Genomic DNA, 16,462 nt, shown 5'->3' with positions numbered 1-16,462 from the left:
TTCTAATAGTAAAAATAACAATAGATTATATCAGCATACTGTGTAGTAACAAGATGATGTAAATGTTACTTGTACTACAAATTCCAGGTCAAAAAAAATTAAGTGGTGGTAAAATGATCCCGAGCTATAAAACATACCATGTATGTTCTGGTAATATGATAAAGCAAATTTTTTTTTTTCTGATTTTTTTTTTTTTTGTGTGTGTTTGTGAGCTGTTGTGAGCTTACACACAACGTGATTTGATTTATGCCATTTGATTTGTATTTTAGGAAAAGACCATGTGATCCACAGAAGTTGTTTATGTTAAGTGGTTCCTTTTATTTGGTTACTACACAGTAAAGATAGAGAGTAGTATAGTGATGCTCTTACCTGTCTTTATGCTGTACTTGGGGTTCACTGGAGCCACAGATGTGGAATGAGATACTCAGCTGAGCTGATCCATGTGTAAAGATCTGTGGGAATAACTAGCACAGTGGTGAGCAACAGCAGTGCTGGAAACACCAACCCTCATTTCTGAGTCATTTCACTCTCAGGCATCTCCCACTAATTTGTCAGTTGTGTTTAAAATTTTTTTTTTGCAGCTTTCTTCTCTGAAACCAGAGGAAAAAATAATAGTTCACCTCATGCAAGCTCTTTAGGGCATGCTATACCATGAATGAAGTAGCATAAAAGAAATAATAGCATGAGTTAAGGGTTAAGTCAGAGATACATTGAAAAATAAATGCAACAGTACAATATTTAGATTTCTTCTGACAAAAATATCTAAACCAAAGAACAGAGCCTTGGTGTGTAATTAGATTGCTGCCACAGAAAAGTGTATTGATCTCTGTAGTTCTGATTTCTTTAGAAGGTGTATTAAAATTTTGAACAACAAACAAAGATGTGTTAAATGAAAATGCACATAAGATTTAGAGGATATGGAAGAAATTGAATCATCGTGATTTTAAAGCAGTGGAAACAAAACTGCTTACTTAAACACAGCTTTTCAAAAGGGAGGTGACACACAAAAGGGAGGTGACATGACCACTGGTGATGTATTTCCAGCAGCTTGGTAGCAAGATATGAGAAACATCCTGATACCCCATTATGAGAGGTATAGAGCCAAATAAACACTTACACAATGACTAAAGAGAATGGTAAAACTCCTGTAAAATAGCAACAGGTACAGCCTTCTGTCTGGATCTAGAAGACTACTGTGCAGATCCTTGCTCTCCCAATTGTTTTGTGACCTACAGCAGCCCTCTGCCTTCTTAAATAGAAGCAGCAGCTGTGCCACACTAATCCAGATCCTCTGTTTGAAGAGCAGAGACATCTTAGACAGTGCTTCATTAATGATGTCTTTCTTTTGTGATGTTACAGTACTGATTCAAATGTAATAAAGCTCAGGAGGTTCTCTTTTCTCAAAATGATGTCTTCAGTTAGAAGTCCTTATCACAAATTCTTGATATCTGAAAAATCGTCTCCTAATTATCTAATATTCACATTGTGCTGAATATAATTGTTTCCTTACAAAGTGAAAATCAACAGGTGTGTGAGCTAAGCACAGTAGCTCTTGAGACCAACAGTAAGTGTCCTTTCTTCACTTGCCAGTCTTCTGACTGGATTCCAAGGAACTGTATCCCTCAATCTGAGTGTATAAAGACTCTGGGACACTTTTTAGGTACTCAGTGAATAAAAAGTTTCACCCATATATTCACTGAGTGCTCAAAATGCACAGCTATATAGAGTAATAAATTGGGTAGGCCAGGGTGGTGGGACCAGGCACTGTAATACCATGAGTTTATGTTTGCAGAGCACTTTGCAGGCAAACTCCACTCATCTCAGCTGAGCCATATACCACCTTGTGTGATTGTGTGTCACACAATCTGCCTATCTCAGAGAACACCTGGAGCTGCAGCCCCACATATTGGAAATATGGACAGCCCCAGACAGAGCTTCCTCACATTCTCCTGCAAAACACAGCACAGATCAACTTAAAGTGAATTCTTCTTGAAACCTCACTAAGAAACAAAGTTTTATAGATGACACAGCATGTGCATTTGCAGTGAAAAAGTAGAGGCTACATCTTGAGGCAAGACAGGAGTCAAGAAGCAGATAACATGACAGGCAGCACAGTGGATCACTGTGGTAACTGATTATTACAACTTGTTATTACAGATTATAATGGAGACATACAGCAGGCTATTTTCTTAACACTTCTTCTCTCTAAAGCAGGAGGAAACTGATCATGTGTCACTTAACAGTGCTATATCCTTGTGTCAACCAGCAGCTATAGGAAATAAATCGGCAATTTTTGAATCTTCATCAGTGTGCTTCTGCTGTTCTGTGCTAAACTTATTGCCTCTCTGTATTAATCTAATCATATCATGACCACATGAGTCTTCCTATAAATGGTAAATTTTTCTTCCAAAATGACTATTTTTTTCTCTTTCTTTTAAAGTGCTTTTCTGAGAATAAGCCCTAAACTCTGATAGCCATGGATGCTGCAGAATTCCGCAAGAGAGGGAAGGAGATGGTGGACTATGTTGCGGATTACCTGGAGAAGATAGAGAAACGACAGGTATTCCCAGATGTGGAGCCAGGATACCTACGGCCCCTCATCGCAGACTGTGCACCCCAGGATCCTGAGAGCTTTGAAGATGTCTTTAGAGACATTGAGAAGATCATTATGCCAGGGGTAAGAAAAATGGAACTGTAGTGCAATGTTCAATACTGCATTTAGGTTTTCAGACACCTTAAAGGAAGTGTGGGTTTACCAACATAAGTAACCACACTGACTAACTTTTAGAAGGCAGGAGTCAGCTTTACATGTTGAATATGATCTAACTAATGTTTTCCATTCTTCTGAGAAGTAATCAAATAATTCTTTTGATTCATGCATGGTTTACGATTGAAAATAATTCCCTTTCCTCCCTTGGACTGGTTAAAGCAAAACTTCATAACTTTCAGTTTCATGTGATTTTTTCTACTTTTATAGCACAGTAAATATTTTACAAAATAGTATTTTTATTAGTCTGCTGTGCCCAAAGTGTTTCTTCAAGCTGATCTTTAAATGTTAAAATTCTCTTAGGAGACTTCTTTTTATTAGAGATTTAGCTAGAAAGGATTCTCCCCAATACTTGTTCTGTTGACTTATTCTCCTAAATGTCAACTACTTCTCCTAGCTTTTAAGACAGATGGCCACTGCCTAAATATTAGTCCTTGAATAGATCAGTGTTGGACAGACAATGCAGAACAAAGTGTCTGGCGTTCATTCAGACCTGAAATTTTCTTGTTTTTCCACTCATGGTACACCTCTTTTATTTTAAATATGTGCTTGCCTCCTATGGCCTTTAAGTAGCTTGAAGAGGACTGAATTGTTAGTAAAAGTTAATGAGGAGTCTGTCCTTTGGATCTCTGCAATAAACACTTCGGATTTCTTCTCTAGATGCAGCTAGGTGATGTGATTGTGATGGGAATGGACATCACAATCAAATGGCTTAGGTCAATGTACTATAATACAAATTCCTTTTCATTGACCAATGTGAATATTTGATATTCAATATGATTTTATCTTGTTTTCCTTGGTGCCAGCCCTGGTGTACTTTGACAGACAAAATCTCCACTGAAGTCACTTGAAACCTCTGCACTCTTTTCAAAGATTTGCGGATGAAGTTTTAAATCCAAGAGAGCTAAATCAATGCAGATTATATGAGAATTATGTCCAACACATGCAAATGCTTTAATTGCTGCTCATAGATATAATTGCCTTTTCTTTTCATTGGAGGTAAATAGTAATGTCTGTAGAGTGGAAGAGAAAACACTTTGAACACTTGAGAACTTTCAATGAAATAATAATGGATTAAAAAATAAGAGATGAATCACTTGAGAGTAGAAAGTGAGACACTGAATTCCAATTATGTCATCAACATGTCATGTTCTCTCTTAACTAAACTGACTTTTTCTTGATATTTACGTGCCCTGCAAACAAATTTATTTTTACAAAGTGATACATTCTGCAGTAAAATTGTTCTATCCTAAATTTTTCCATTGGTATGAAATGTTAGTGAGACTAAGAGCACAATATAAATCCTAGTTCTTACAGTAATTCTGATTCTACCCACGTTGCTTATACTCAGTTCTGAAGACTTATGTGGGTGCAGAACCACAAGATCATGTATAGTAGAGACTGGATGGTATCTCGAGATCATTTAGTCCATTCTCTCTGCTCAAAGCTGAGTCAGAACAAGTTGTTCAGGACTATGTCCAGGTGGTCATTAAACATCTCCAAGGACAAACTCTGCTGTCTTGTTCCAAGGTTGGATCACCCTCATGGTAAAATAGCTTTTTCTTATGTTTAAGTGGAATTTTCTCTATTTCAGTTTGTGTACATTTCTTATTGTCTTGTCACTGGGTACTTCAGAGAAGAATCTGGCTTCATCTTCTTTACACCTTCCTATGAGTTGTTTATACACATTAACAAGGTATCCCCTGAACTTCCTGCAGGCTGAACAGCTCTTTCAGGTGCTTGTCACATGACAGATACAGCAATTAATCATCTCCATGGTCTTTCACTGGAATCACTCCAGTATGGCCATGTCTTTGTTCCTTGTATTGGAAAACCCAGAACTGGGTGTGGCATTCCAGGTGTAGGCTTACCAGTGCTGTGTAGAAGGGAAAGATCAACTCTTTGACCTTCTGGCAGCAGTTTTGTTGTCATGGCCCAGAATGCTCTTAGGTCACAGTGTTTGCTGCCAGGGCACGTTGTTGGCTCATGTTCAGCTTGGCCACCAGGATCCCCAGGTCCATTTCTTCCAAATGGCTTGCCAGCCAGTCAATCCTTGTTCTATACTGGGGCAAGGGGTTATTTCTCACCTGGTATTTTGCATTTCTTTGGTAAACTTCATGGGATTCCTGTTGGCCCATTTCTGCAGGCAGTTAAGGTCCCTTTGAATTGCTATGACCATACAGTGTATCAAACACTTTCTTCCCAATTATGTCATCTGCAATATTGTTGAGGATGCACTCTATCCCATCATCCAGGTATTTAATGAAGATCTTAAACAGCACTGGCCTTTCCCCTTCATTCTCCATCTGACTTAGCCTTGAACACTTCCAGGGATGGAGCACTCACAGCCTCCCTGGGAAGTTTTTCCAGTGCCTCACCACACTCATAGGGAAGAATTTTTTTTCAGGTGTATAATCTAAACCTACTCTCAGTTTAACATCATTCCCGTGTGTCCTATCACTACATGCCTTTGCAAAAAGTCTCTCGTATCTTTCTTTTAGGCTCCCTTTAGATACTGGAAGGCCACAGTTAGATCACCCCAAAGCCTTCTCTTTTCCAGGCTGTACAATCCCAATTCTCTCAGCCTTTCCTCACAGGTGAGGTGCTCTTTGATTACCTTGATATTCCTCCTCTGGACTCATTCCAATAGGTCAGTGTCCTCCCTTGTACTGTGGGTTCTAGAGCTGGACACAGTAGTCTGGGTGGGGTCTCACCAGAGTGAAGCAGAGGGGCAGAATCCCCTCCTTTCCCCTGCTGTCCATGCTGCTTTGGATGCAGCCCAGGGCATTGCCTTCAGCAGATCTTTCCTGTTGGTAAATGTGCAGTCCTACACCATGTCCCACATTGTTATCAGTTTCTCCACAATTTCCCATGTTAAGTAATTAGCAATGTCCTCCAGAATCCTCCTGGACTGATTGTGTCCTGCTGTGTTGTCTTTCCAGCACATGTGAGGACTATGCCCTGTGAACATGAGGTTTCTTCCAGATGTCTGAATGCTGCACTCATGTGCTTCTTGGCACATGATCTGTGGCAGACACACACCCCTAAAAGTTGCCTATTTTGGTATCTTCACCAGTCCTGACTTGCGAGTTCTTGACTGGCTCATTGTCCATTTTTAGGCAGAGGCCAGTGCAGTCCTGCTGTTCTCTTGCATAAAGGACAACTCCTCTGCCTCACCTTCCTGGTCTGACAGGCTAAAGAGCCTGTTCTCATCTGCTACAGCACTTCAGACATGTGAGCAACCCCACAGCATCTCTGTGATCCCGGTGAAATCACAGTCCTGTACCTGCACACAGCCTTCTGTTTCCTCCTGTTTATTCTCTGTGTGTTGTGCCAAGGCTTAGAGGTGCTTCAGAGAGGCACCTATTTGTCTTGATTTCCCAGAAAAGATGGGAGAGCTCCTCTGTCCTGCCTCTACCCTAATGATGCCCTTTCAGTACTTCCTAATTTATGTGGATACACTGGAGATTGGTCTGCTTTAACCTTAGCTTCTTTTTGAGTTTTCTCATAACCACATTACCCTTCACCCTTTGCTTGCCAGCTTGGTCCATCTTCTTCCCTTGATTGTGGGTTTTCCTCTCATTACCCCATCGTTCCTAGTTTAAGGTTCTCCTTACCAGATTATCCAGCCAGTCTGAAAAGATATTTTTGCCCTAATTGTTCAGGTGTATCTTCCCTTAATCTTCTTCCCATGTTTTTCCTGACAAGAATATCATTCAGAAGAACATCTAGTGTACTATAGCACTTTCCCAGTGTTTAACCAGGGAATATCTTATATCCGTTTTTTAAAGGAGGAACTTCAGAAAGGGCTTTTTCAGAAAGAATATGACATATCATAAACCCTTGTTTTACCTGTAAGCTATTGGCCCAAGTGATTCTTGTTTCATTCTTGCTGACACCTTTACTGTGTTAGTTGTGTTCAGATATTTGCTAATTATTGTATGACTGAAAGTGTGAAAATGGTTTTCCTTCAGAAGAACATGGATGAATGAATTGTGTGAAGCAGTAATAATGCAGCATCTATTGCTATCTTCACCCTATAGGAGGAAAGTATTCATGAGTAGTGGAACTCCTTTATGGGGACTTATTGTGAAATGTAAGGTGGACCTTCAAAGGGCAGTCCACCAAATGATAATGACAATAATGGTGCTAGGTTTCTGATTCTAACACAGAGACAGAGGGAATAACTGTAGAACTCTGATCTCCACATCAGGCAGACAACATGGAAAGGCTCTGCATGTAAAAGTATCAGTCAGAGTTGCCTTTCTCTCTCAGATTTGTTTTGTTGTCCTTTTTTAGAACCAAAAATGATCAAGTAATTGTAACTGAAATAGCAGTACTCAATATGCTAATTTGCCTCACATTGGATCCATTAATCCATAAATTTCCAGCTGAAGTATATCTCCTTAGTTTGTGCTAGACTATTACTTAGACTAAACAAGCCAGAGAAAGACATCCTTAGAAAAAATCTTGGAAATATAAAGTCTCTGAGAAGCACTAGAGTGGTAATTAGAGTGAACCCAAGATATTTGCATATCATTATTTATCACCAGAGGGCTAAAAAAACAGGCATCAATTATGTCAAGCTCTTTGCAATATCTGACTAAGTGTATCTGTTCCAACATGGTGGAAAAAAAGAATTTTACAGCTGCTCCAAGGGATGGGGGGGAGGCAGGAGGAAGAAGCGCAGCTGCTCTTGCCCCAGGGCTTTTAGCTTTTTTGCTTTGTGTGAGTGGTGCAACTGGAATTTGCTGTGTTTCATCAAGCAAATGGCTCCCAGCAAGCAGTCAGTTTAACTTGATTAACCCAAGATGAATGTCACAAGTCTTGCAGATCACAGAGGATTAGAGCTGGGGAGATGAACAGTGGCAGCTCTGGCTCATTACTGACATCAGTGAAAGTCTGTGCATGTCGATCCTATCGAGGACCACTGTTTCTTGAATATTTTATTGTTTTCCTGTGAAGGATTACATCCCATCCAGTTGTTTGTTTTTTTTTTTTTTTTTTCTCAATTTGTGAAGGAAGGCATTTGCCACAAGTCCTCTAAAACTTTGTTACAGCAAAGAAAGATATCCTGACCAAATATGAGATACAGCTGGAAAGGTTCACAGTGGCTTGTCTTTGAGTAAGTGATTTGACGTATTTCAACCGTGTGACTAGTAAAATGGAATCAAGAACATAGTAGGTCTAGGGCTAGTTTAGACAGTGGAAAATTGTAATGGATAGGTGGTATTTTCATATGAGAGATGGGAACATTTGAAATTGTTACGCTGCAACAGGAAAAGTGATACCTGATTCACTCTGTCAAGAGTTAAGACAGTTTCCCCACAGCACGGACACCATCCCTTAAAGAAGAACTGGTTGCTGGCATGAGGAAAGTTAGAAAAGGAAAAAAAAGGGATTATTTGCATCGTGCAGAGCAGTGTGGTAGAGCAATCCCTGAGTTAGTTCCAGGACCAGAAACCTTATCACAGACTAAGAGAGAGGAGTATAAAAGCTAAAATTCATCAGAGATGGGAATGGGTAACAAAACAGCACAGAAACACTGAACTCAGGCTAGAGAGAATGTATACCCTTACTATCCTCCAGCTGTAAGAGAATTCCAATATTAAAAAGGAAACAAAATTATGTAAGAAAAGGTTAGCCTTCAATAACTCAGCAGCCTCTGGATTTCCAGCTATGAAAAAAATCTTACATAGATCTGCTGAATTCTTGCTTACAGCTCTGGAAGCACTTTTTCAAAAACCTGCCTTTTACCTTGAATGTGAAATCTGGTTTTGCCAAACATATCACATTATTTCCACTGAACACTGCTGTGTGGCTGTGTGTTTCCTGCTTTCAAATTTTATTAGGTTGGAGTTATGGAGTACTATCAAGTATCTCAGAGATCCTTAAAATTACTTGGATGTTACATAAGATAATTCTAAGCATTGCTTTGGCAAGACAATTGACTACCAGTTATGCAGTTACTATGTTATTCTCTCATACTAGTTCATACAAAGTGGAATTGTGTGTAAATACCAACTTGCTAAAGGGAGATGAGAGTTTGATTTTCTACAGAAGGTGTTGTATACTGGGATGGGTTGTTTCATTTTGTGGTGAGGAGCTGTTTGCTCAGATTCAGTGGCTGAGAATTAGCATATAACACAAGAGCATGGGCAAGAAAGTTCGTGGACCTCTGCTGCACTGAAGACACTCTTCCTATGTCAGTTGCATGACAGAGATGGAAAAACAAAATGCCAGAGAGTCCCTGACAGTAGAGACTCAAGGACAGTGTCCTGCACAAAAGCTCAGGCTGCCATGACCCAGACAGTTTTTGTCTTCTAGGAATACAAGTGGAGAGCTCTGATTTTGAAGCTGTTGGGTGGTTGGGGTGAGAACTTACTTATTTTTATGTTGAGTAAAAGATGGATAAAAAATAATGAAAAAAAACAAGGTAAGTTTTTCTAAAAAATGGGATCCTATGTTACAGCCAGCTAGTCAAGAACTGTTGGCCTGTCACAACCTCTAACTTTTTTTTATTTTGTGACTATTTGTTTCTGCTTCCTGTATTAGTTAAAAATAACTATTTTCCCCTTAATACAGGTGACTCACTGGCACAGTCCATACTTTTTTGCCTACTTCCCTGCAGCCTCCTCCTTCCCAGCTCTTCTTGCAGATATGTTGTGTGGTGGAATAGGATGTGTGGGCTTCTCTTGGGTGAGTTTACTCTGGTGTGTGGTAATAGTGCTTCAGTAACATTCCACATTCTACAATGAAATTATTGATTAATAGCAGAGAAGTCACAGGAGTATTTCTGTGGGTAACTTTCCTTGATTGATTAAGGGTTTTCACATAAATACCATGAATGATTCCAGGAATAAAAGGCTATTTCCTCATATAAGTTTTGCTCTTTAAAAATCACCAACATGTAGAATTATTGATAGCAATACCAACATAGTCCAGTAGTCCAGTAATAAGTATGACTATAGTTTAGCACCCATTGTTGTTATTTCTCTTTTCATCTGGATGAATGGAAAATTATCTTAAAACCCCAACATTCATATGAGGTATACTCTTCTCAAAAGAGGTATTTGATGTTGAAAAAAAATATACAGTATGCAAATCCAAGCTTTGACATTTGATAGTCATGGTTCTATGTAAGGCCTATTTTGAATTTTTGCAGTAAGTGTTAAAAACTACATGAACAAAATGGTCTTCAGGTCCCCAACTTGGCTAGTGACATTAGTCATCTAGTCTCTTCCTTTACAGCAAAAGAAAAAGAGAGAGAGAGAATTATTCTTGCTCTAGTAGATCTGATTTCTCTTCATGGTCTAGCTGGTCTAGTGATTTCTCTTCATGGTCTATTCCCTCTGCTCTGTTTTTCACCACAGGCTGCAAGTCCAGCTTGCACAGAGCTGGAGACTGTCATGCTGGATTGGCTAGGGAAAATGGTTAATTTGCCTGAAGAGTTTTTAGCTGGGAAGGATGGCCAAGGTGGAGGAGTCATTCAGGTAAGAGGGGACATGAAAAAAAGAATATGGAGTGATTTCATGAAATTATGATTTTGTAAAGTCTTTATACTAGGACACTAACAAAGGAATTTTTTTTTTTTTTTTTTGCTGCCACATGGGTTCCTTTCGAACTTCCAGAAGGACTGATGGTTTGTGTGAATGTCTGTAGGATCATTCATGAAAGTAATGCTTTTGTTTTTAGAGCAGCTGATTTATAAAACACTTCTCAGTGAAGAATTGTTATTAGCTCAAAATTCAGTTATTAGTTTAAAATTTAGGCTTAAAATTCAAATCAGAATTGTGTAGGATGGAGACACTAATTTGCTACTCAGTAAACTGAGCTCATATTTATCAACAATATTCAGCAATGTTTCCTAGCTGAGGTTAAAAGTCTACCTTTTATATGTGCAATTGTTTATTTCAGTCAGTTTGCACAGAACACTGGAGATAAACTTTGATAATATAAATAGCAGAATATAGTAGAAAGCCTATCAGTTTTTGCCAAGGAAGTTGAAACTACTTAAAGTTTTTCTTATATAACAAAAGGAAATATCAGAATATTATAAGAAAATGATGACCTGCTTGCAATGTGAACCTAAACAATTCTGTCAATAGATAATAAAATTTTGAGACTATACTGCATATCCAAACTAGAAAAACGTCCCCAGACTTTGACATTGACTGCTGAATGAAACTTACAAGGTCTGAACAAATAACCTGAACAATAATGAATATATCATCAATGGGCAATCTTGCATGCATAATAAAGCTATATTGTTTGTCAGCCATGACTCCACTAGCACATAGTCATTCTGCAAATGCAACTCTGGTAACAGCTAGATTTCTTCTATGAAGAAGATTGAAATTTAAATAATTGTTCTGTGCTCCTATGATAATCTCTGGAGTCTGGTCATTTGAGGGCAGGGCTCAATCCATTTTATCCTAAGACAGGCATCTGATGCTAGAACTGGGGGCTTCTTCCTTTGATCTCAGCTGCAAATGCCTATAGTATATTCCAATCAATTCTTCCCAATGTCTTCCCAGGCAAGAATGAATTTAACCCAAATGCTGTCATTGTCCTAGATAGACCTGTACCTACACCAGTGTATTTCCAGTGTAGTTCTTTACTCATCTGCTTGCTCTGTTAGTATCTTTATAATTATGATAGCTAGGGAGAGCTTTATGTTCAAGAAATCAAGCTTCCCTCATGCATTGTAGCAGCATCTATTTTGTTAAAGCAGTTAAAGCAAGCAGTTATGCCTGATTGTTATCAGCAGGAAATATTGCCCCTCCAGGCTGACAGTGCTGGATTGCCTGTAATTTTCATCAGAAACTGGCCATTCTCAGAATCGAAGGTGGGCTCTGTGTTCCAGCTTATGATGCAGTCATTTGGGCTGCAGATCATCTTGTCTTGCTCTTGAAACAATAATGATCCAAGCAAGAGAGCGTGAGGCAAAGACAACGTGAGTGTATGAAAGTGCCAGTCATTCTGTTCCTAAATGCCAAGTAATTATTGTGCTATTGGGTAAAACTGAGCCTGTGAAAATTGCCTCTTAATTACATTTGAAAGTCTATGTCAATATGAAGCACTTTGTTGTTGTGTGCATGATGACACTTCAAAATGGCAAAAGATGAAAGAAAATTTCAGTTCAGAGCTCTGGTGGACATGAACATCAGCTCTTGCTGATATTTCCTCCGCCTCTTGAGCCTGCTTGCCATGGCAACCTTTGTTTGCCTGTGGTAAAAGCAAAGGTATCATCATCTTTCACTTAATGCAGAATACAGCATTCAAGAGGAGAAAAAACAGCTTTGAAAAATAAGCGAGAAAGCAACTTTCTTCCTGAAGTTTGTATCCTGCTGTTCATTCTAGATAAATTGCTGGAAAGTGTACCTGCTTTGAATTTTAAAGAGTTTTCTTGCTCTGCAAAGAAAAAGTATTTTAGGGGTGAGACAAAAATATCTTTGGCCTGGCAAAGAACACTGCTGATTTATCTTACTTGTCAGTTAGCCAAGTAGTTCAAGAACCAAGGCGGATTTTTTCCTCAAAAATATTTAGCACAAGATTTTGGTGCCAAGTGTATAGAGGAACATTGCAAACCAAGCTCTGTGAGCAGTGTAAAAAGCTTCAGTGTAAAAAAGGTGACTCAGTATAAAATAAATGATTTATGGAAACTGAGGCAAGGGGAAGAAGCCTGTGTGTATCATGAAATGTCCAAAAGCATTTCCAGGTTGCTGGATTCAGGTACCTTTAGGCTTTGTCCCAGCTGTATATCAGGAGGTAAAATTCAGCTGGGCAACAGGCCCTTTTCTTTTCATCCATGTTTCTGTGAAAGGCAATTCCTACAAGAACTGTTGTATACATTGACTAGCACCAGCATAGATGAAGAGCCAGGATATCCTGGTGCAGTCCTTGGAAAGCTAAGGCTATTCTTCAGCCTAAGTCATTTGCCCACCCAGCCAGGTGATCACCAGAATAGTGGGGGCCTAAATTTTCAGATCTCAAATTAATGCCTTAACCTTTGTCATTTTTTACAGCCATTTTCTTTTATATATTAATGCCCATTTTTGTAATATATGTTTTCTATACATGTCCTGGAAATACACTAACAGTGTAAATGGTTCTTTTATTTCAGCTATTTTGACTTTATAGACAGAAAAAGTAGGATGATTTCTCCAAGTTCTGATATTGTGATGAGAGCTCTGTCTGACTACAGACTATATACAGAATAACATTAAATGAGGGTATTTCCAAATTATGTTTTCTGCAATTAAGAGACCGAATTTCCTTCACTCCTTGCCTCCACATGGAAGTTCTACCTTTCTTGACCAAAAGGAGTAATTGTATCCTAATTCCATACTGTATCTGTAATGATCTGTAATACTTTATCTCAGATGCCATAATACTGTAGGCAGCAGAAGCGGCTATTAAAAATGCACAAAAAATGCAAAAAAGTGCACAAAATTGTCTCCAGCTTGTATTTTTGCCATGGGGCCTACATTCCTCAAATCTCACACTACAAGAAAAGCAGATAAAATATATTCATCATTGGCAATGCATTCAGTAAATGTTCCAGGACTGTCCTTTTCCCTGATTACTCCATTGATGAGGTTGTTGAATTTCAGCTGGATTGCATTCATTCATTATTAAGATGTTGACATGTATAGAAGAAAGTTTGGTCTCATATGAGTAGTTCAGCTAACTTCAGTGTAGGAGAAAGTCTGAACTCACTGGCATCATTCTCGCATATGACATCTGTCAGATCAGGCTCACCTTCAGGGAAAAAAAATCACTTCCCAAATATTTAAACATTTGTTGTAATTAATGAGTATGCACAGGTCTTCAACAAAGGGAGGGGAGACTTTTGGTACAGGACAAGAAATAGCACTCCAAAATTATTTTGACATGGGTTATTTCTGAGACAAAGATATTAAAATAAGTGACTATTCAGAGCAATGCTATGATTCACATGATGTTTGATCAGCTTTGAAAGTACCTAAAAACTTCATTCTGAATAGAGATTGAAATTTATGATCATGTATTTAAAAACTGCTACTTATAGTTTAAAAATGTAGTTTAGAACATGTCTCAGGTGTGTGTCCTAGATGGAAACCATATAAAGAATTTCTGGGAAGTTTACTGATTGGTACAAAATTTCTCCTTTTTGTTATCATAGAGTATACAACTCACATGTTAAACTGATGTTCTGTGAGTCAAAGTGCCATTTAGAAATAGTGTGTCGCTGTTCCTTTAATCTTTGCTGGTGATGAAGAAAACATACATAACAAATACTTTGAAGTGCATTTAGCTATATTGAATCCTAGCAGTTTTGGGTTTTTGGTGTTTTTTTCTCTTTCAGTCACAATAATTTACTTGCCCAAGGTAATTCTAGTATGAAAGAAGGCATATAATTAGGCATGTTGCTTGATAGAAGTGAGAGGTGGCATTCAGGTTGTGATGGAACTTAAATGTGCAGAAATCCAGAGAAAGAGAAATCAACAGTTACTCTGACATTGTTATGAGTTAAGAGTAGATTGGTGCCTGGTTTAACAGCCTTTTCACATACGTTTAAGTCTGAGTCCAGCTTTCTAGCACTTGGTCACAAGGCTGTTGCCTAAACTGAACAAGCATAAAGATTTAAGAGAACAGGCAGAGGCATCAGGATGGAGGAGACCAGGATCAAACAGAGATTCCTCCCTTGCTGTCAGACACATTTTTGAAAAACATGACATTGCACACTTTCTCATCATCATTTTCTGTTAAACTACTTCACAGATTCGTGCAGAATGAATGTTGCTTTTCTTGTTCTGAAATGTTTTTATTGAAATCTCCCCTCAATTTATCCCACAGGGAAGTGCAAGCGAGGCCACCCTGATTGCACTGCTTGCTGCAAGGACAAAGACTATCAAACAGGTGCAGTCAGAGAAGCCTGAGCTAACAGAAGCAGAGATCATGGGCAGACTGGTGGCTTATGCTTCTGATCAGGTAAGGACCTCTCATTAACATGGAAACACAGCATCTATGCTTAACAATTTTAGCCATCTGAATAGGCAGGTGAATTTAGTATAAACTCTTTGGATTGGTGACTGTTTGATTTTCGTTGTTTAAATCTTGCTGTACATCATAAATGTGCTCCACAGGGATCTGTATTTGGATCAGTGTTGTTTAACATCTTCATTAGTGACACAGACAAAGGGATTGAGTGCACCCTCAGCAAATTAGGAGATGACACCAAGCTGAGTGGTGGCATTTACATGCCTGAGGATGGGATGCCATCCAGAGGGACCTGGACAAACTTGAAAAATTCTCCATGGGAATCTCATGAGGTTTAATAAGACCAAATTCAAGGTTCTACACCTGGGTCTGAGCAACCCCCAGTACCAACCCAGGCTGGGGGATGAACAGATCAAGAGAATCCTGCCCAAAAAGAACTGGGGGTGTTGGGGGATGAGAGGCTGGACATGATCCAGCCGTGTGCATTCACAGTCCAGAAAGCCAAGCATGTCCTGGGCTGCATCCAAAGCAGTGTGGGCAGCAGGGGAGGGAGGGGATTCTCCCCTCTGCTCTGCTCTGGGGGCCCCAGCACAGGAAGGATGTGAACCTGTTTGTGTGAGTACAGAGGATGGACATCAAGATGATCAGAGAAATGAAGCACCTCTTCTGTGAGAAAAGGCTGAGAGAATTAGAATTGTTCAGCCTGGAGAAGAGAAGGCTTTGGAGTGATGTATTTATGACTTACAGCAGCCTATAAGAAAGATGAGGGGGACTTTTTACAAGGCCATCTAGTGGCAGGACAAGGGGGAATGATTTTGAACTGTGAGTAGGGTGGTTATATTAAAGAAATTCTTCACTGTGGGGTCATGTGGCACTGGAACAGGTAGTCCATAGGAGCTGTGGATATCCCACCTCTGGAGGTGTTCAAGGCCAGGATGTGTGGGGTTCTGCACGACCTGGTCTAGTGGAAGATGTCCCTGCCCATGACAGTGGGATTTGCACTAGTTGGTCTGCAGGGTTCCTTTCAACCCAGGCCATTCTATGATTCTCTGGTAAGTGAACTGGAATGTCATGTGTGTCATCATAATATAAAGGATAAATATCAAAATGTCAGTATTAAATATCTTTATAAAGAGCTTGTTTGAAGTAAATAAAGATAAATAAGGTATTAATTTCAGTTATGTTTAGTAAGTCTAGGGTACCTTTTGTTGCATCCAGTCTTTTATGTCCATCTGTGCACACAGTATTTTGCTCCTACAAGAACATGTGCAAGCAAACATACATCCTCCCCCTATATGCATGCATGGGTACAGATGCACGAACACAGAAAAAACTAATGCATGAATATGAAGCAAATTGGTCACAGTATGTGAAGAAGCCAAAACATTGTTTTTAAAAAAAAGAAAACCTTTAAAGTCCACCTGCCAATCCAACTAAGAAATCTTATAAGAAAACAGAAAACATAATCCTTGATTTCTGACTGTGAGTGGTTTTTAGCAGACTGAGTTACACTAAATTCTCAGCAGGCCATGACTATGAGAGGCTTTAAATGTTAATGAAATCAAATTCTGCTCATATAAGTTCTGCTCTGCTATGTTTCTGACACAGTAATCCTACCGAAGGGCCATGCTATGTTGTTTCTCCTAATGTCTATGACATTTTCTTATCTACATATCAGTGAGACAGAAAAAAACCCTCTTTTAGTACTTA

At 39.1% G+C, this 16,462-nt stretch overlaps 1 protein-coding gene across 1 annotated transcript in view; it reads left to right on the top strand.

Annotated features, from left to right (window-relative positions):
- Nucleotides 1–16,462, top strand: part of LOC306798961 (uncharacterized protein) — a 78,622-nt gene that overhangs the window by 19,278 nt on the left and 42,882 nt on the right. The window contains exons 2-5 of the mRNA XM_079299369.1: nt 2,441–2,677; nt 9,353–9,466; nt 10,141–10,260; nt 14,609–14,743. Of these exons, the coding sequence (XP_079155495.1) occupies nt 2,477–2,677; nt 9,353–9,466; nt 10,141–10,260; nt 14,609–14,743 (570 nt within the window). The 5' untranslated portion in view covers nt 2,441–2,476. The remainder of the gene's footprint in view (nt 1–2,440; nt 2,678–9,352; nt 9,467–10,140; nt 10,261–14,608; nt 14,744–16,462) is intronic.

This window comes from Erithacus rubecula, assembly GCF_903797595.1.
Source record: "Erithacus rubecula genome assembly, chromosome: 3".
Lineage (NCBI taxonomy): Eukaryota > Metazoa > Chordata > Aves > Passeriformes > Muscicapidae > Erithacus > Erithacus rubecula.
This window is presented reverse-complemented; position numbering and strand designations above follow the sequence as displayed.